The 21,044-nt window shown below is 39.5% G+C and overlaps 1 protein-coding gene across 1 annotated transcript in view; it reads left to right on the top strand.

Annotated features, from left to right (window-relative positions):
- The first annotated feature begins 10,835 nt into the window (after nt 1–10,835).
- The window catches only part of MCPH1 (microcephalin 1), a 107,664-nt gene continuing 97,455 nt past the window's right edge, over nt 10,836–21,044 (top strand). The window contains exons 1-3 of the mRNA XM_063313727.1: nt 10,836–10,923; nt 12,209–12,300; nt 16,382–16,500. Coding sequence (XP_063169797.1) covers nt 10,890–10,923; nt 12,209–12,300; nt 16,382–16,500 — 245 coding nt within the window. The 5' untranslated portion in view covers nt 10,836–10,889. The remainder of the gene's footprint in view (nt 10,924–12,208; nt 12,301–16,381; nt 16,501–21,044) is intronic.

Here is a 21,044-nt window from a genome sequence, read left to right as displayed (position 1 = left end):
CTGTGCCGTCTGCTGACCCTCCGCTGGCCCGTGTGGGTTCGGTGCTTCGCTCGGGGTGTGGGCCTGTGCGGGGACGTCGTTGGGTGGCGCGGGGGGCATAAGCGACTGGAGCATGGTCCGGAGTTCCGTCAGTTGAGCCCGCATGGCCGCGAGTTCAGCTCGTGCCTCCTCGTCCACAGCCCGCGCCGCCGCTGGGGCCGGTTCCGTTGGCGCGTCCTCGGGGGTGGGTTGCCGGCGGGGTTCATCGTCCCTCTGCCGCGGGTCCGCTTCCTCCGCCGTCTGCTGGGTGTCTCCGTCGTCCTCCTCCGTGTTGACCGCCGTTGGGCTGTCGCTCCACGCCCGTTGCTGGGGTGCGATGTGGGGCGCGGGGTCCTCCGCTGGTTTCGGAAGTCGTGCTGCTCCCTCCCGCGGTCGGGTTGCCTCCGTCGCCATCTCCCCTTGGGGTTGGAGCTGAGGCTCGGGTCGGGTGGGGTGGGCGTCCATGGCTCCGGGAGTCCGCGGTGCCTCTGGCCTTGGTCGGTCCTCCTCTGTCTCTTGCCGCGCAGCTCGCCCTCCTTGCCCGCGCCGCTCCGGCCTCATCTTGCTGGTCTTCTCGCCGTCTACTCCTCCCGCGGCTCGTTGTCGTCCGGTGGGGCTCGGCGAGGCTGAGTTTATGACTCTCAGCTTTATGTCATGCGCTGCCTACCTCTGAATAACACTCAGACACTGGTTCGCGGATCAGGCTCTGGTTTATTTGCAGGGCAGGTACAGCGTTGGTAGAAAAAAGCTGAGAGTGACAGGAGCGCGCCGGTGCGGGGTTTAAATACCCCGCGCCGGTCAGCGCCCCCTCGCTCACGGTCACGTCACCCCCCTTTGTCCAATACGTTGCCCTGCCGGTGGGTGAGGGTTTCCGGGATCGCCCATCATCAGGTTTCCCATTCCTCTGCTGATTGCTTTCAGCTGGGCGATCCCCGTTGTATTGCCGCTGATGGCTTGGGTGTGCTCCGTGATCCGTTTAGCTATTGTTTGTTGGCCGTTAGTCGTTGTGGGTTGATGGCTACTTATCTTGTACCCCTTCACCTATTTCCTTGCCATTGTCATGTGTGCCATTGCGCTGATGACTTTAGCTCAACGGCACTCATGACATAATGGGGGTAAGGGTAGGTAGCTACCCACAAGGGGCATGGGAGTTCAGAACTTCCATGGTGATCATTGGCTTGTCACAAGTAACTGCTACATCACAGAGAGGCAAGCAATCACTTGGATTTAACTTTGGGATAGATGATATAAATCTATCTTGATATAAAGGACATTAATATCTCTCCTTTGCCATGGTCAGATCATTTTCTGATCAAACTGTGATTTATTTCCTCCCTGGACTCTGTAATTCAGCATTTTATCAGTCTCTGGAATGAAAGGTGACATGGAAAAGATTGGGAAAGCATGGCAGGACAAGATGTCTGCAGGCTGTGTGAATAAAGTTTTCCTATTCTTTTAAACCATACTCTCCCAGGTATATCCCTGAGCCAAATGTGGATTAGCTAAACAGCAGCTGACCAGAATGGCAAAGGTGGAGCAGTTCCTAATGAAGCAGGAGGATGACAGCCAGCCATTCTCCTGCTTCATGGCTGTTCCCTAAGCTTAGGCTTGGGCTGCTTGGGCTGCTTCTGAACATGGATTTATGTCTCTTCTGAAATAGTGCTAAACCCAGATCCAAAGGCGAGCACCTGAAGGCTGAGCATCTTTTGAACACACATGTAATAAAACAGAGCCAGTTTTGACAAATGCTTAAACTTGCTTGCCTCGCCATCTGTTGAAAGGTACTTGCTCCCCAGCCCAGGCTTCATCCCATACTAAGGAAAGTGATTCATGATGTCTTCTCATTGGCAGAAGATGGTTGGTGGAAGGGGAAAAAAGCAAAGCCAAGAGAATCTAGTACTCTTGACCTCAGTACACCCAGTCCACTGTACAAAAGGGTAGCATCATTTCCTGGCCTTGTGTCTGGGGCAAAACAGGGGTTGCCAGGAGGGACAGTGTACTTTTTGCCAGTACAGTTTTTTTCTGGCTCAATGGCTGATGTATAGCATTTAACTTGGCCATGAGAAAGAGCCTCAAGAGTGATCCTTTCTTTCTTTCCCTTGCTGGTCCACTGTGCCAGAGATGCCTCTGATGGGAAGGTATCAAGTACATTGGGGTGTCAGTGGAGGCAGAATCATGAAAGGACTATCAGTGGAAAGCATATGTCCTCAGAAACCCATCCAAGGAAAAGAAAGTGATTGGTACTTGATTTCCCAATTCAGGCAGAAGGGGTAGGGAACAGGGGAATCCACCACTTTGGGGCCATGGGAAATACATTGGGGCACAACTAGCACAGGAAAGGAATTTCTTAAGCCAGCGTTAGCGTTATTTTCAACTCGTTTACACACAGCAGTCAGGCAGCTTAAGGCTGAAGCATGGAAAATTCTCTAAATATCTAGAGTTATCTTTGGGAAAAATGTAAATCAATTCTCCCATGAAGGGAAGATTATTTTTCTATGGCTGGAAGGATACCTTTAAATCCAGTTTGTCCTTGAGCCTGAATTAAAAGGTGATGCAAAATCCACAGATCTTGTATTAAAAATTTAAACATATCATATTCAATCTCTACTGCATGGGCACTACATCTCTTAGTCACAGGAGACCATGTGTTTTAGACTTCATGCTTAAACCTCTATCTGCAACACATTTAAAACAACAAATTCTGATTAGTTAGGTTCTATAAAGTTTTACTTTCTCTGTAAATGCACCATCATTTGCAGAGCCTTTATAGATGGATCCACAGCCTGAAGTATTAAAAATATAAATATATATAGGCATCATAAAGAATAGCATGGCTTTATATAATGTTATCTCTCTCAACATACTAATAGTTTGAAAATTACACTCCCAATACAGAAAGGATGAATGAAATAAAACATAAGCTACTAACTGCAATTGCAGATTTTTCAAAATGCGGATTTATTTTACATATTGTGAACGTAGAGATACTTCGGGGAAAATATGTAAAATCATCAGCAAGCAAAAGTCTAAAATAAAACAGAACACACAAAGGATGAGAGGAAGTTCTGAGAAAGCAGATTTAAAATAATTAGATCATAAAATTATGTTACCTTATCATAACTTTTTAATGTGACTTGAAAGCAACATCAGAAAACCTAATGAGTATCTTCACCCATTATTGTTTTACCTCTTTTTTTCTGGAATGAAAGTGTTTAATCTTTATAAGTCACTCACTTTGGTTACCCTTGTATTTACTAAACAAGATCTTTATCTCTGTTGGCCAGATAACCCACTTTCTAGGGGGGGAAAGACAAAAACAATGTGCCTACACTGTAAGAAAAGGTGATTGGAATGATTGCTAGCTGTGTTACTTTTTAAGTTTCTAGGTGACTTTCCAAATGCAGTCTAGACCCAAAAGCTATGTAAGAAAAGTTGCGGTGAAAATTATGTGCAGAAGATTTCTTTGTAGTTTTAAAAATTAAAAATAGTGCTCAGTTTTTGATGTATACATAGTCTGTATGAAATTAGGGAGTAATTTCCTATTCAAATACAGCTATAAAGCATGCCTTGTGGTTTAGATGTCCTTCCCTTTACTTCTAGATGTCTAGATTCTGGTTTGATCAGAGAAATATATTCAAGTGTGCATTTACATGCCTCAGGCTGAGCCCTGGTACTAAAATGTGAGCTCTGATGTAAAGCTTATTTGACGGGATCCAAATGATGCTTTGTGCAAAACAAACAGCATATCAGCTGGTCAAGAGAAATCCCCAATTCATGCCAATTTGCCTTCTAATTTTGTTCTGTGGATTCCAAACCATAGTGATTCAAAAGATGTACTAACCCTCAAGAGTGGCAATTTGGACAGGATGCGCTGGCTGGCATCCAGAGGAAAGGGGCTAAAAAACTCTGCCGCACTTGTAGAACTTTGCTCACACTTCTTTGGATTTAAGTTGTTGAGTTTAGGTTTGCAGTAAGACCTTATCTTAAGAGGTGAGTTTAAAGTTCTAATATGTGGACCATAACCAACCAGATCATTACTGTATTTTAATGGTTTTTTCAAAAACTGTCCTGAATTATTTGCACTCGTTTTGTCTCTATAGCTGTCATGATCCTGCAGAGAGGCAAGAATGGACAAGTATCCCTCTCTGAAAATTCCTGCAATAGTAAAAAGATGTAAGTCAGCACACTTGCAGTACTTTTGAATTTTGAGAAAAGGTATAAACACATTAAGGAGCAACTTATAAGCATATGAGAATATTTTTGTTCACTCCTTCCTTTAGAATAGGGGCATTTTAAAATGAACATGAATAATGAAAGATTAAAAACCATGCTCTATTCATGTTATATGAGATGCATTTTTAACAAAATACTAGACAACCAATAACCTGTTGGGTCACTGTTTCAGAGATATTTGCTTACCTCAATAGATCAACAGAATGACCACAGGCGGGCAAAAAAGCAGTGGGAGTGGCAGCAATTTCTGACTTCCAGCTAGCTTCCCCATTGACTTTGCTTGTAGGAAGCTGGCAAGGAGCACTGGAAATCACAATCGCATGACGACAGCTGACCACAGCGGTGCAGTGGTGCAGCAGTGGCCACAACTTTGACAATACAACTGATGTGAAGATCCTTGAAATTTCAATTACATGGGAGTAACGGGTGCTGGATCTTGTATGCATTCTTTAAGTTAGCCAATTTGAGGTACCTTCATTCAAAAATTGTTATCCTATGATGCACTATTTTGGCTGATTTAAGGTTACAAACTGACAAAAAGTCAGGAGAGTTTTAGTAGTACATGGAAGATAGATAGATGTCTCTGAAAGGCATTACCTATAGCAGTATCTCTTATAGTGCAGTCCTAGGACCCCTGAGGATCCCCCAAGACCCTCTCAGGTGTCCATGAAATCAAAACTATTTGCCAGACTATGTTGAAAAATAATATAACATTAAAATCTCATCAAACAATCATGAGAAACCGTAGCAGCAGCAAATGCATCAATTTCAATTTTTAATATGGTAAATATTGATAAATATAACCCATACAAACAAAAGCTCTTTTGGGGTCTTCCATAATTTTTTTAAAGTGGGAAACAGTCTTGAAAGAAAAAAGTTTAAGAAACACTGACCTACAGTATTAACACTGCTTATGTAACTTACAATTTCATGGAGGTGAAACAATTTATTTCTGACTCTGATTTATTTCCAGTTTATTGGAAAATGAAGCAAAGCCAGTTTTGAGTTTACTTTTCCAGGAAGCTCCTGCTATATTTCAGCATTCCTTTCTGCCATAGGAGGAAATTCTCTGCTCTGAAACTCAAGTGAGCCATACTGCAGCAGTCTACAGTGAAGCTTTATCATCTCCCCATACCCCACAGTTCAGCTTCCTGTTCCCTCTGCTTGTTTTATGGCATAAGCATTATTTGGATTGGAATTTTCTTTACTCTCCTCTTCCCCAAATCTATTTGCCCTTCATCCATATATGCAACAATCCTCAGAGGTTCTGAAAAAAAAAACCCAATGCAAAATTGCTGACATACTATTCTTCCATCTTTTTTTTAAATTCAGCAGTGAATTGATGCCAGGGAAGCAAGATATTTTGGCACATTTCAGTGGGTTTATCTACATTTTTAAAATCTACCTTGCATAGCTTTCTCATATAGCTATCTCTCAGATTATTCTTTTACAAACTAGTAGAGAAATGTATACAAACATAAAGACATAAAGGGGGGGGGGGGTTGCAGTAACTTCCTGACCAGCCAAAGAGACACAAGATGAGCAATAATTGGCTCATGCTCTTCTCTGGAAGCAGTAGATTTGCAAGTGGAGATAGCTACAAAGACAATGTGAAGATGATTGCAGGTTGGTTTTCAACTGTTTTATGTGGAATTGGGAAGTAGAAATGCTGTATATGAGCAATTCAGAAATAGAAAGACCCCCTGGTTGCACAAAGTTTTGTTACAGCAGCAACATTAAAAATGTAAACCTAAAGTTCTCTTTAATATTCACTGCATCATCATCAATCATAGTTCTAACTACAGTCTCTTTACTTAAGAATAACCTTTGTTAAACTCAGTGACATCTCTTAGATGTGAAGGATTGATGCTTTATTTCTAAAATATAATATTGTTAAAAAGAAATGGATACTTGCAGCCCCTTATGAAATAAATATAAAACATTTTATCCTGTATTTAATTAATACTATGTAAAAAAAAATCTCTGGATTTTTTTACTATAGTTTTTGTAATAATCTAACCCTGAAATTTATTTGCTGAAAGGATGGGAAATTCTGTTGGTTGGCTGAGTAAAGAAACTTTACCAAATTGGGGCCTTTTTGGTATGTTAGGATACAATTTCTGTCATTCCAATTGGTCATACAGAATGATGTCAGCTATAGTCCAATGCATCTGGAAGGCATTCCCAATCCATTCCTGGAAAACAGTCTAGAATTATATTGTTCACTGCTAGAAAAGAGGGCTATGAATGATTAAATAATGTAAACTCCAAGACAGCATTTGATCACATGTACGAGATACAGCTGTTGAACTAGTCCATTGAGTTCTTCCTCTCAGTAAAAGCAGTGAAGAAACTGCTTCCATAGCTTGTTTTTGGTAATGCCAGATTAGGAAGTCTTGCTTGTACTCTTCCAAACAAGCAAGAGACAGGGGCTACGGTTTGCTCTTAATTTCAGGTTCTTGGCTGAGAAGGAAGAACACAGTTTTTGTCACAGTAAACAAATCCTAGGAGGCCCTGCCTTGCATTCTGCAGTCACTCCTGCTGGAAGGAGGAAATAAGTGGGAGTGAACAAGTAGTTCTTGTACAGTTTGATGGGACAAAAGATGGGATAAATGTAACATTATGGAACAATAGTACTCTTTTTCATGTTAGATATATATTTACTGACACTTAGGAAAATGGCTGTTGTGTAATCAGTTTCTATTACACCAGAAATACTGAAAAGTTGTTTTATCAAAACTGTTTCTCGGGAGGCTTAAATATATCCTAACAAGATCACTGTGTGAAACCATTTGGATTAATCTGCAGCTCAGTAACACACAAATGTCTCATACTTTAATCTGTAATGTAGTCCTGCTCTTAACACTTATTGTGACATTCATTTCAGAAATATTAGAGCTCTCACTTTCCAAATAATGTTTTCCTCCCACTCGCCAACAACTGGTCATTTTGACTCTTTACAGAATACAATGCCAAATGGGTGTATTTTTACAGTGCGACCTAATGGTGAATAGGCTGTGACATGATCCTATTATCAGCCTTCCAAGTACTCAAAAATAAACTTGCTGCTGAGTCAAATCCAGAAGGGGTGATTTTTTAAATTATAGGACAGCAAGAGAGAATAAAATTGGAGGCTCTGAATCAGGAGAAGTATAAATACCATGTGTCCTGCTTTTTTCTGCAGCTACTGCCATAAAAAAAAAAGTCTCACTGCATAAGTACAGTCCAGCTGCATTTTTACAAGTTAGAAATGCCCTAATTTAAACTACTGTTGATACTTTTAAACTTTCCTTATTTCTCTATGGTTCATTACATACTCTTCTGTAAAATCACATTAGAATGATCAGAATGCAAAATATGCAACTGGCACAGCTGAAGCAAGAGCACCCAACCAGCCTTGGAAACTCTCTGGGAATGAAGCTGTTTCTAGCTTTTTCAGATCTGCTGTGCCCATCTGGAATCACAATAGGTGCACATGCACTTCAGAAGTTCTTGTAACATCTTTTTGTGGACTCACTAAAATAGTGAAATATTATTTTAAAAAAATTTCTGCCCAACTGTATAGAAAAGGAAAATGTCAGTCTTCTATCTCAATTTTATTGTTTTACAAGTTAGACTTTAAAAGGAAGGAAATATTGCATTTATGGATATGTTACACGCACTCAGCTCCAAATTAGATGGAAAAAATACCTTCAGAAACGGATCCTAGATCTTTTTCAGCTCAGAGTAAAATGTTTGTAAATATATTGTACCATAGTGCCATCTACTGTTTCTTGTTTATTCATTCAGTCACTTCCGACTCTTCGTGACTTCATGGACCACCCCACAGCAGAGCTTCCTGTCAGTCGTCACCACCCCCAGATCCCCGAGGGACAAGTCCGTCACCTCTAGAATATCATCCATCCATCCACCTTGCCCTTGGTCGGCCCCTCTTCCTTTTGCCTTCCACTTTCCCCAGCATCAGCATCTTCTCCAGGGTGTCCTGTCTTCTCATTATGTGGCCAAAGTACTTCAGTTTTGCCTTTAATATTCCCTCAAGTGAGCAGTCTGGCTTTATTTCCTGGAGGATGGACTGGTTTGATCTTCTTGCAGTCCAAGGCACTCTCAGAATTCTCCTCCAACACCACAGTTCAAAAGCATCTATCTTCCTTTGCTCAGCCTTCCTTATGGTCCAGCTCTCGCAGCCATATGTTACTATGGGGAACACCGTTGCTTTAACTATGCAGACCTTTGTTGTCAGTGTGATGTCTCTGCCCTTAACTATTTTATCAAGATTTGTCATTGCTCTTCTCCCAAGGATTAAGCGTCTTCTGAGTTCCTGACTGCAGTCAGCATCTGCAGTAATCTTTGCACCTAGAAATACAAAGTCTTTCACTGCCTCTATGTTTTCTCCCTCTATTTGCCAGTTATCAATCAAGCTGGTTGCCATAATCTTGGTTTTTTTGAGGTTTAGCTGCAAGCCAGCTTTTGCACTTTCTTCTTTCACCTTCATCATAAAGCTCCTCAGTTCCTCTTTGCTTTCAGCCATCAAAGTGGTATCATCTGCATATCTGAGATTGTTAATGTTTCTTCCAGCAATGTTAACTCCAGCCTTGGATTCCTCAAGCCCAGCTTGTCACATGATGTGTTCTGAGTACAAGTTGAATAGGTAGGGTGAGAGGATACAGCCCTGCTGTACTCCTTTCCCAATCTTAAACCTGTCCGTTGTTCCCTGGTCTGTTCTTACAGTTGCTACTTGGTCGTTATACAGATTCCTCAGGAGGCAGACAAGATGACTTCTATGCCCATACCACTAAGAACCTGCCACAATTTGTTATGGTCCACACAGTCAAAGGCTCTAGAATAGTCAATAAAACAGAAATAGATGTTTTTCTGAAACTCCCTGGCTTTTTCCATTATCCAGCGGATATTGGCAATTTGGCCCCTAGTTCCTCTGCCTTTTCTAAACCCAGCTTGTACTTCTGGCAATTCTCGCTCATGAAGTGCTGAAGTCTACCTTGCAGGATCTTGAGCATTACCTTACTGGTGTGTGAAATAAGTGCCACTGTTCGATAGTTTGAGCATTCTTTAGTGTTTCCCTTTTTTGGTATGGGGATATAAGTTGATTTTTTCCAGCCATCTACTGTACAGATGCATATTTTAAAGTGGCCAGAAATTATTCTTGCAATAAAGAAAAGCATTCCAGGAAAAAAAAGAAAAGGAGATGATGACAACATACTTTTGCCAAAGCACAGTATAAATCAAAAGAAAAAAAACACAATAGTTATAAAATTCTGTGCAATATTAGTTCACAATTTAACAACTGAGATAAACTAATATTTGTAACTAAAACGAACCTAACACAACAACCATATGTATATTTAAAGGAATGCCCTCTAGTACTGAAGAGCGTACACACATCCATGATTAATATAACACAAATACAACCTGAACACTATCAATTTTAATGGCAGGTTCAAATAATCAGGCCCACATTAACCCACTAGTTAAATGAAAAGATCCTTAGAACCCTTTTAAAGGCGCTCAGATTTTCACAGAGGTGAAGGGAAGGAGGTAGCTGAGCCCAGAAGTCCAGGTCCCTGAAACCACAGAGCTAGCTTTAGAGTCTGTTTCCCTGGAGCAACATAAAGAGCAAGCCAGATTGTAGGGTAAAATAAGGGCAAGCTGATACAGTATTGGGGGATTGTGATCAGAGAGCTCTAAACATCAGCAGCAAGCATTTGAATCGGGCTCTGACTTAGAGAGGAAATAGTGCTCTGAGACCTGATGAAATATGACAATATTTGTAATTAAACCCAGTTGTTCAAATGAAACATAAATGAGAAGTACTCAAAACTTTGGTATAAAGGAATAGCCATGGATTAGAGGATGAATTCAATTAGTTTAGTCTGAAGTAAACGTACTTAGACTTGCAGCCTTCAAATACATGTGTGTGTTTATTCAGAAAGACGTCCCGTTGGATACTTTCAGGTTAAGTCTAAAAGGACTGTAACTTTGAAACATACACATAATCTATACGTAAGGACACACTACTTAATGTTTATTTGCATGTATAAGAGAAAAGTCATCTGCACTCCCAAAAAGAAACTGACGCCGTAATCAATTTGTAATAATGGTACCACGGAACTAGGTATAATGTATCTGAGTTGCGCGAATCGGGAGCTAGCACTCTGTCAGCCCAGATTTGTGCACCTCAGATCGGAGAGCCCTACAGGAGCCGAACTATGGTTTGTTCTGTTTTGTGTGTGAGGATGAATCTAATCACTAAGATTGATAAATTATGCTTTATCATTTAAAGAGCTGCGGAGCTGAATTACGAGGACGACCCTTCCCCGCGCGAGACTGGCTCAAGAGCCAATCCAGCTGAGCGAGCAGCGTTTTTCCCCACCCCGACCTCAATTCTTATGTTGGACGCATGCGTCGCTTCAGACTACAGAGGATGGGTGGGGCAACGTATCTCTCACCGTAGAGATAGGAAAGGTCTCAGTTCCATAATTGTTATTATCTCTATGGCTCTCCCCAAGCGACCGCAGAACCGGATGCGAGAAAGAGAAGGCCTTGTTTTGCAATGCGCATGCGCCTGTAGCAGGGGGCCGTTTAAACGGTGGCGCGGAGTTCGTTAATACCGTTTAGTTAGAATGGAGTTTAGCAACGGTCGGCTTGTTTTAGCAGGTACAGACATGAAGCGGGCGCGGTCTTTGCTAGGTTTCCCGACGTTGAAAAACAAAGTGGGGATGTGGGTAGGAAAGAAATGAGGCTATTGTTAACTATTTCTTTCTCACGTTGGCTGTGCGTAATCGTAGAAACCTTTTTTGGGTGTCGAAGAGGGGAAAGTGGAGCCTGATGTATAAAGAGGTGGTAGTTTATAACTAAGGTGGAAATAGCCGTGCACACGTTCATCTTTCCCCAGTCTGTTTTTTACGTGTGTTGAGACCGCCTTTCTCAGAATCTCCGACATGGCTATGGGCCGCGTTGACTCGGAAGTAGCAGTTATAGGGAAAACCTGTTCTACAGGATGATAGCGTCCTTCCTCTCCGACGTCCTAATGTCTGTGTCAAGTAAGCAACTGTAGCACAAGTAGGCGCTTTTTCCAGTTTTCCTAAATGCACGCGGGCTTCATCCTGCCAATGAAATATATAGAGATACTTCGTTAGCTGTAATCTGAGATGCCTCCTTGCTTCCCTAGGGCCACATGCTGCAGCAAACTAGTGAGGTTTCCTCTCTGGAAAAAAAAATGTTTAGGTTTTCTGTAGGAAAAAATAATGCACCTCTAAGTGTAGTTTTTTTTAAATGTTTTTCTTTATCCCTCATAAACCATTAATCATTAAAAAAAATCTATGCATTGTAAAAACTACAAATTGGTGTTGAAGATTGTAGTCATTTGTCTAGTGAAGAAATTTAGTACTTACAGTTGGAGTAATGTGTCATTTCCTTGGCTGTTCATAAAGCAATACATTTTCTGTTCAAATTACTGAGTTGCAACTATGCTGGTGACCACCAACTCCATTATTTTTCCTTGACGTGGGTAGGGCAGAAATGACACTATGCCACCAGGTAAGCCTTATCTGCAGCCAATCAATTTCAAATCCAAATGCAAGAGGCTCTTGACTGTTTAGACATCAAAAACATCTATGTTTCTTAAACATTATTTTATCCCAGAGGTGGAAGCACACTTTAATGATAAAAGCTTTGGAAACAGTATATTATCTTCTGCAATCCAATTTAGTCTTTCTGAAAATGGTTCTGGAGTAACTACATGATATATAGTAGAAGATAAATATGTAATCTACTTACTTAGGTTAAAATTACATTGAATTAAACATGCCTCACCTTTGGTCTTTGCTGCTTATGAGAAAGCAAAGTATGCTATTCAAATAATTAAAGATTTGCATCTAAAAAGTGCTAGCCCCAAGAAAATATTGATCTCCTGTTAAGATTTCTTATAATTGCTTTGTAGGTGTTGTAGCATATGTTGAAGTATGGTCATCCAGCAGAACTGAAAACTACTCAAAAGCCTTTATTCAACAGCTCCTTGATATGGGAGCAAAAGTAAGTAACTAAGCTGGTTGGTACAACATGCTAGTCCATGGTTTTATTTAACCTTGTTTGGAATAAAGCACAATATGCATAAATATAAGGCCTGATTTAGAAACTGCAGAGATTGCATTTATACGTACTCTAAACTTAATCCAAGCAAACTATGTTGTAGCTGAAAATGTGTGTGAATAGGCCACTCTTTTTGAAGGAAAACATAAACGTTGCTTATGTGCAGCTTACCTGCAATGTTCTTTTGCATATATGGTACCTAAAACAACAAAACTAGGGAAGGAATTACGGCTTTTTCAAATTTAATTCAGTTCTATTGATGGGGGGATATATATAAATAGGCAGATAATGAAATGATTTCTGTGGAGTTCTTGGTGCTCTCTGAGCCTTGTTGTTTTCTTGCAGATGTTTCATTGCCAGACTAGGCAACATCTTCAGTGCAAAGAGGGAGTGGGTCTTGCTCTCAGTTTATATACAGTGGCTTGTCCTGCTTGTGTGGTGGGGGTGTTCTCTCCTTGGGAGTTCTTTGATTGGGCAACAGAGAGCACCAAGGACTCCACAGTTCAACTCAGAGCTACAAATATTTGCTTCAATTGAAATGATTTCAGATTTCACCAGTACCTTCCCCACTCTCTGCTGAGATGAAGGAACCAAAATAATTGTTCACCAGGCAAAATCTTTCAGTAGCTATAAATAGAAAATAAGCAATTTTTACATTAACAAAGTTGGGGATAATTTTTTTAAAAAAATGAAAACCAAATCAGGTAATTTTTACAGCTATAGAAAGTTTTAAAGTGATGTTTCACTTCAGTAATGTTTCAAGTAAAGCACCCCTTCAAAACTGCTTTGCAAAGCAACTCAGCCACATGTTTTACAGAGCAAAGCTGTCATGTTCCTTGCTTTCATATTGTTCCAATACCTCTTTTGGATCCTGGAGATGCCAGAAAGCAAATAGTTTCCTTATTTTTGTTGCTGCTGATTTATAACATCTTCCTTGATAAAGAGTTCTTGTAATTCAAAAGCTGCACATTATTTTGTGACCTGAGATAGCCTAATCTTTAATTTGATTTAATAATGTCTCCGTGAAGTCTTTGAACAACACCCTGCTCCAAATACCAGACTTCAATTAAGGCTAAGTAATTTCATATTCCTCTTTTTATATCTTCTGTTTCTTTCCTTTTCTTTCCAATTCTTTGTATAAAGAATATACACCATGGCTATTCTTTATAAGGGTAAGCAGCAGCATACAAAACTCAGAAGAATAAGAAGTAGTAAAAAAGAAGTAGGAGGTAATAGAAAAGGAAATCTAATTAAATTTTGTTAACGCCAACACCATTCACCATATCTTATCCACACCTGTTCTTGCAAACGATCTTTGTGTCCACCAAGTACATGCCAATTCATGCATCATTTTGTTCTTTAAATTTAACGCTTCCATCTCTTTGAGGGTTATGTCAACTCAATCCAGCCTTTGTTTTCTCTTCTTCTTAGCCTGTTCACTCTTCTTTAATAGATTTGTAACATTTGTTTTCTAATTTTTTATAAAATACCATGTTTGTTAATAGTAGCAGTATCATTACAATAATATAGGAACTGGGACTCATCCAGATGGAAAGCACTGGAAATGTATGTGCCATCCTCACAGATAATTCAGTTGCTGCCATGTACTTATTTTCCCAATGCTCCATGCAGTTCAACCATCCTATCACAGCTGTGCAGTGATGGTCTATTGCACACTGCCCTCAAAGGCCTCATTTCAGGATCATTTATCATGTGGAACAGAGGAAGCGTAAACTTGTCCATGGCTTTCTATTAGGAACAGCTGCCTTAGCAATAAGAATTTGGCACGTACTGCTGTTAGATAACATGACCTTTCCCCATATTAACCCAACAGGCTGTCTGGTCAATCCAATACTTTCCCTATATCAATTGCTTAATTTTGTCACTTAAGGTGTTCTGTGGTCTTTTCCCAGTAATCTGCTGTTCCAAAGGTGGGGAGTCAGATATAGCAACTTGTGAGCAATACCGATTGAATGTTAAAATAGCTCACATGTGTCTTACTCTATCTCCAGGGGGCCATATCCTGTAATTCACATGTTCTCATAAATTTGTGCCTAAGAAAAAATTGAAAATATTAAATATATGTAGTACCTTAGCATTTCAAGCATGTCTCTAAAATATGTCATAATGTAAATAGAAAATTAATAAGAGACCTGATAATTTTTTATGTTTTTAAGTGAGGGTAACAAAAAAACTTATACAAATTCATCTATATGTTTGATGATGAAAGTTAGTTATGCAGAAGCTGGAGCAGAAGGGAGTTGTGTTGCTGCAAATGATAAGTCACACTAGTTGAGGACTGTGTTAGTAAAATTTAAATACAGTGAAATCATGTTTCAAAACTCTCCCATTTAGCAAACTGGATGCAATGGATCATGTTTCTGTCCAGGCATCATCTAAAATACTGGACAAGTTCATTGCATCTGAAGTAGTTTGAGGCAGGTAAGTTTAAATTACTAGGGACCAAATTGCCAATATCCGCTATTGACTATTCTAGAGCCTTTGACTGTGTGGACCATAACAAATTGTGGCAAGTTCTTAGTGGTATGGGGATAACAAATCATCTTGTCTGCCTCCTGAGGAATCTGTATAACGACCAAGTAGCAACAGTAAGAACAGACCACGGAACAACAGACTGGTTTAAGATTGGGAAAGGAGTACGGCAGGGCTGTATACTCTCACCCTACCTATTCAGCTTGTACACAGAACACATCATGCGACATGCTGGGCTTGAGGAATCCAAGGCTGGGGTTAAAATTGCTGGAAGAAACATTAACAATCTCAGATATGCAGATGATACCACTTTGATGGCTGAAAGCGAAGAGGAACTGAGGAGCCTTATGATGAAGGTGAAAGAAGAAAGTGCAAAAGCTGGCTTGCAGCTAAACCTCAAAAAAACCAAGATTATGGCAACCAGCTTGATTGATAACTGGCAAATAGAGGGAGAAAATGTAGAAGCAGTGAAAGACTTTGTATTTCTAGGTGCAAAGATTATTGCAGGTGCTGACTGCAGTCAGGAAATCAGAAGACGTTTAATCCTTGGGAGAAGAGCAATGACAAATCTTGATAAAATAGTTAAGAGCAGAGACATCACACTGACAACAAAGGCCCGCATAGTTAAAGCAATGGTGTTCCCCGTAGTAACATATGGCTGCGAGAGCTGGACCATAAGGATGGCTGAGAGAAGGAAGATCGATGCTTTGGAACTGGGGTGTTGGAGGAAAATTCTGAGAGTGCCTTGGACTGCAAGAAGATTAAACCAGTCCATCCTCCAGGAAATAAAGCCAGACTGCTCACTTGAGGGAATGATATTAAAGGCAAAACTGAAATACTTTGGCCACATAATGAGAAGACAGGACAGCCTGGAGAAGGTGCTGATGCTAGGGAGAGTGGAGGGCAAAAGGAAGAGGGGCCGACCAAGGGCAAGATGGATGGATGATATTCTAGAGGTGACGGACTCGTCCCTGGGGGAGCTGGGGGTGTTGACGACCGACAGGAACCTCTGCTGTGGGCTGGTCCATGAAGTCACGAAGACTCAGAAGCGACTGAATGAATAAACAACAAAGTTTAAATTATTTTTACTTCATCTGTGACAGCGTACACAATTAGTGTGATGTCATTACACAAATGATGCAATTTACACTCTTCATTCTTGCCATGAAGAATGTAATTTGCAGTTTACTTAATATTCAGGGGCAACAGACACCCCCTCCTAATTGGTCAACTACAGCAAGGTTTTATCACAGATCAGGAAACCCAAGGCAAGGTGATCTTTATGATCCCTTCTAATCTCAATGATTCTGTGTATTAAACCTTATGAAAAATATTAAACCTTTTTTCTCTTTATTGGATACAAACTACTGAAGGAGTTAATAATTGTCAGTTTGTTTTAAAATCTGCAAATTTTCTGCTTACCTAGTATAATAGCACATAAAAACTTGTCATTTTTCAATAAAAATGAAGAATTTTAAATATTTTCAGAAAGAAATAGTCTAAAATGCTTTGTTCCTTTTATGTTTTGTAGATTTCTAAGACTTTGAATAAGCAAGTTACTCATGTGATCTTTAAAGATGGACTCCTGTCTACATGGAATAGAGCTCAAAAAGCTGGAATTAAGCTAGTATCAGTGCTTTGGGTAGAAAAGTAAGTATTGATCCTTAGAAATATACCAGAGGAGAAAATATTACAAGAATAATATTAGTAGAATCAATGTGGATTTCCGATATCCCCAGTATATAATAGTTTTATATCTGAATGGAATGCAAGGAATAACTATTGGCTACACCGCTGATTTGCTCAAAAGAGACTTACATTGTAGAGGACACATTAGCTCAATGGTTGTGCATATGCTTGTTGTTGGAAGTTTCTAAATTCAGTCTCTAGCTTCAACCAGTTTGAAGCATTGTGGGTAAAAAGCTATCAGAGACCTTGAAGAATTGCTGGCAGTCAATAAATTACTAGGCGATGCTAATAATACAGACAAGGTAAATCAATGGTCTGAATCACTGTAGGAACTTTGATTAATATATCTTGCTGCCAATTGAGAAGTTGTGTGGTAGGATTAAGTATGCTAACTACAAATACGTTTCAAATTAGCATTTAGACTTCTAATTTTCCAAGAAAATACTGGGGTATTATAGGCATAGTTAAAAAGATGAATTTCCGTAATAACATCTTTCTTAAAGATCTTAAACTGCATTACATTAATCCGGAAGTTAGCTTAACTCTCCATTGCTGTTTCATTGGTGAGCAACCCCTATAGTAGTTACACACTGCAGTGACTGATCTTTTATTTGTTTTATGCATCACACACCCTATTGATAAAGACATTATAAGAACACCTAAACTGAAGCTTACCACAAAAAAATACAAAAAGAAAACCAAATTCAGTTTAGAACTATGATTTGAGCCTTTATTATGTGTGAAATCTTGAGGCTCATATTTTTGTGGCATATAAGTTTTCATCTTCACTAGTAAAGTATGCTAGATCTCTTGTGTAGTATTTCATACATGGTTTGCTTCTGTAAGATCACTAGATGTCACTAAAATCCCATTGCTAGTGTCTTTGGATTTTTTTGTTGCAATTTCATGTTTTCATAACCTTACAGGTAGTCCTCACTTACAGACGGTAATTGGGACTGGAAACTTGCTAAGCCATGTGGTCGTCGGGCACAATGTCACATGACTGCACTGACTTACAACAGCAATTCCAGCAGTCCCAGTTGCCATTGTTAGGTGAATCCTGCATGGTCGCAGCATCCCGTGGTCACGTGATCACCATTTCCTGCTGGCTTCCCCATTGACTTTGCCTGTCGGAAGCCGGCAGTGAAGATCGCAAATCACGATCACTTGACCACAGGGATGCTGCGACAGCCATAATCACGAGGACCCATCATAAGTAACCCTCATTCAGTACTGTTGTAACTTAGAACGGTCTCTGAACAAGTGGACGTTAAGCAAGGACTACCTGTATTTATATACTGAAAGCCTGCAAATTGGATATTGCTGAATTTATGCCTGAAGGAAACACTTCTTTTTGTGTAACCCCTTGTTGCAGAATGTTCTGAGGTATAGGAAGATGCAGGCTGTTTCCACAGGGCGACACCATTTTTCTTCTGGTTTCTAGAATTCAGAGCATCTAGAATGCAGAAGGTGTTTCTGAAGGTGACTAAAATAAACTTACATGCATCTTGAAATGCAAGGCAGGGAACAACTCTTATCTGGCCATCCAAGCACATTTTCTGTTATGGTATGCTACTTCATTTTCCATCACTATTCAAACGTATAGTCCTTATTGGTAACTGTGGGGGAGAGGGGTTCTCTTTATAGTTTTGAGGATGGCTTTTTTGACTTCTGAAGGTCTTGATGCTCCCTTGTTTTCTTGAGCACTCTTTAAACATCATAGTCTAATGCTTGAGTACTGTATTAGTTTCTGCAATTGGAATCTGTAGAATGGTCTTGTTTGGGACACTGTATTGCCCTTGTCTGTTCCATTATATTTAATTTTGTTCCTCTTTTTTCTTGGGGAGCTGAGAGTACTTTTACAAATTTCAGTTTTCCAAATTACGCTGATACTCTCTTCTTGTTTGAGAATGGTCCCATTTCAGCTACATAAAAAATTGTAATAAAAAGTACTTTTGGTATACATGCTCCCCCCATCTACCATGTGGAAATTACAATAAATGTTGTCAAGTACTGCATGCTATAGGTGATTATCTTTTTCCAAAGCTTAACCTCTATTACCAGCCTTTTCATAAATGGATTTCCAAAAAACTTTGAAATGATAATGAACAGCACTAAATGGCATTCACTGGCTCCCCATTTTTTAAAAAAACAAATCTGCCATGACTACCAAATCTTTATTATTATCTGGTGGTACCTGGAATGTTATGTAAAATTACGGATTACTGACTGCTGCCTAAATAGAGATGTGAAGGTCCTGAAAAAGGTGGACAAAATTGGACAAAAAATATTTTCCTGTTGTTCTTTTTATCTAGAAAACTTGAAGAATTGGAAATAAAATTATGAAACATTTCCTATTCTGGTTTTAAATTTAAACTATTTTGGTGTGAAATAAATAAGTCTCTATTTAGAAATACACCAGATCAAGAAATAACACATCAAAAGGTGGAAAAGCATATTGCAATATAGCCAAAACATTATATTTGTATTCTGACTCTTTTTTCACTTTTAAAATTAGTCCTTTCTATCTGCTTGATACATTGGAGGATAGCATTGTACATTTCTTTGTTTTACTACTACACTGATGGTTCCTTCTGTTTTCAGTATTCACTCCTTGCCTCCCTGCTTCTCTTAACTACACGAAGAGATGTAATATTCCTTAGAGTTGAGCAGCTTGTAGCAAAAATTAAAAACTAAAACTATCAAGTTAATTTATAATAAAAATGATACATCTCTTCATTTTGTGTATTTTAAAGTTTATCTTTATTGTCTGAATAAGTGGTATTTTGGAAAGCGACGCAGATTACATGTAATATTTTATAAAATAACAAATGTCTTTATATCTAAACAGTAAACAGTATTAAAAATTAAGTGTTACTTTTTTTTTTACTGGTCCACTCCCCTAAAAATACTTATACAGCATGTTCTCGCTTAACAACTCTAATTGGGACTGGCAACTCTGCCACTAAGCGAAGCAGTCCCTAAGTGGGAAATCGCATGACTGCAATTGTGCTTTCTGGCTGGAAAGAGACAAGACTACTCAGTTTCACACCTTTGGCTTTTGATTGCCTGCTAACCACTCCCCTGCTCTTTGGAATGCTCAAGTGCCTGCTTACTGTCTTGTACATTTCGAAAGTAATGTGATTGCATTGTTTTCAATGTGTAGAAGAGCAAACAGCTTACTCTCTTGCAATCTCTTTCTCTCCAATCTCTCTGCTCTGCAAGCAGGGGGAAGAAAAAAACACAGGTCAGGCACAGGACAACTCGTATTGATTGTATTGTCAATCACTTGACTGAAGGATACTGCAAAGGTTGTAAATGGTCCATAAAGTTATTTCTTCAGCACCATCGTAACTTTGAACGGTTGCTGAATGAATGGTCGATAAGTGAGGACTACCTGTATTGCTTCAGATTTCTGGAAATTTGATATCTTTACATCTGAAAAGATAGTTGGGTCATACTCTAGTTTTCCTGAAAAATACTGTTGTACAGTAACACAGTAAAAATCAATATTTCAGCAAGTATTCAAATGCTTTGTGACATACTTAATTATGAGTCTTCACACAAAGCAATTTATATCCAGATGTGTTTTACAGAATTGCTTTTAAGGGTCACTATGCGCTTATGTTTGGAAGTTTTACACTTGTATAATTCATAGTCTATGACTAGATGTCCTATAAGGCATCCATAAATTATGTTAAGTGCTATAACTAGACTGTGGATCCTTGGGAAAGACTATGGTGAGGGAAGAAATCTCTTTTGCTGTTATTTTACCTTGTTCTTTGTAACCGACTACGATGTTCAGCTTTCAAGTTTGCCCTGGTTGATTTGATTATATCAGGCATGACAGGATTAGGACTTCTTGGCATGCTTATAAATATGAAATTAACAGTTATGCATGGCAACAGGTGGTTGGTGTAGGCAACTGGGTAATTTTATATTCTTGAGTTTTCAGAATTGAGGTAGTGAGCCAGAAAAATGTCAAATCAAGGAATGGTTTGTTCTTTGTTGTCTGTAACTGAAAGTTTGATACATTCATGGGTGGGATGGTGGGGAAGCAAAAGCCTTCATTTCTCAGACTGTAAAGCAGTCACTGACCTGACTTAAGTCACACTAAAAAGGCTTGGCCTTGGGTTCCAGCTGCCAGCAAAACTAAGGAATGTGACCCATGTCCTTACAGATTTTCTTTCTATCTAGTATGTCGCCTACTAGCTCTTTTACAGTTGTGTGCTCTATCTTCACTCAACTGAATATGAATATAGCATGGCATTTCTAATTTGACTTTTACAAGCAAGCAAGTGGTTTATTTGTTGACCTGGATTTTCTGGGCAAGCTGTTCCTCTCTGGGATCTTGGATGTGGTAGAAGACATAGATTAGAAGTAGTCTAAAGATAAGTAGACATACTATGAAATTGAGTATGGAATATTAAAGTTTTCAGTCACTTAGCACCATTGTTAATAATAGTAAATCTGTCTAATTCTAAACCAAATGTATATTTTTAATG

The sequence above is a fragment of the Candoia aspera genome, chromosome 1 (genome assembly GCF_035149785.1).
Source record: "Candoia aspera isolate rCanAsp1 chromosome 1, rCanAsp1.hap2, whole genome shotgun sequence".
NCBI classification, from domain to species: Eukaryota; Metazoa; Chordata; class Lepidosauria; order Squamata; family Boidae; genus Candoia; species Candoia aspera.
Note: the sequence above shows the minus strand (reverse complement) of the source record. Positions and strands in the feature narration are given on the sequence as shown.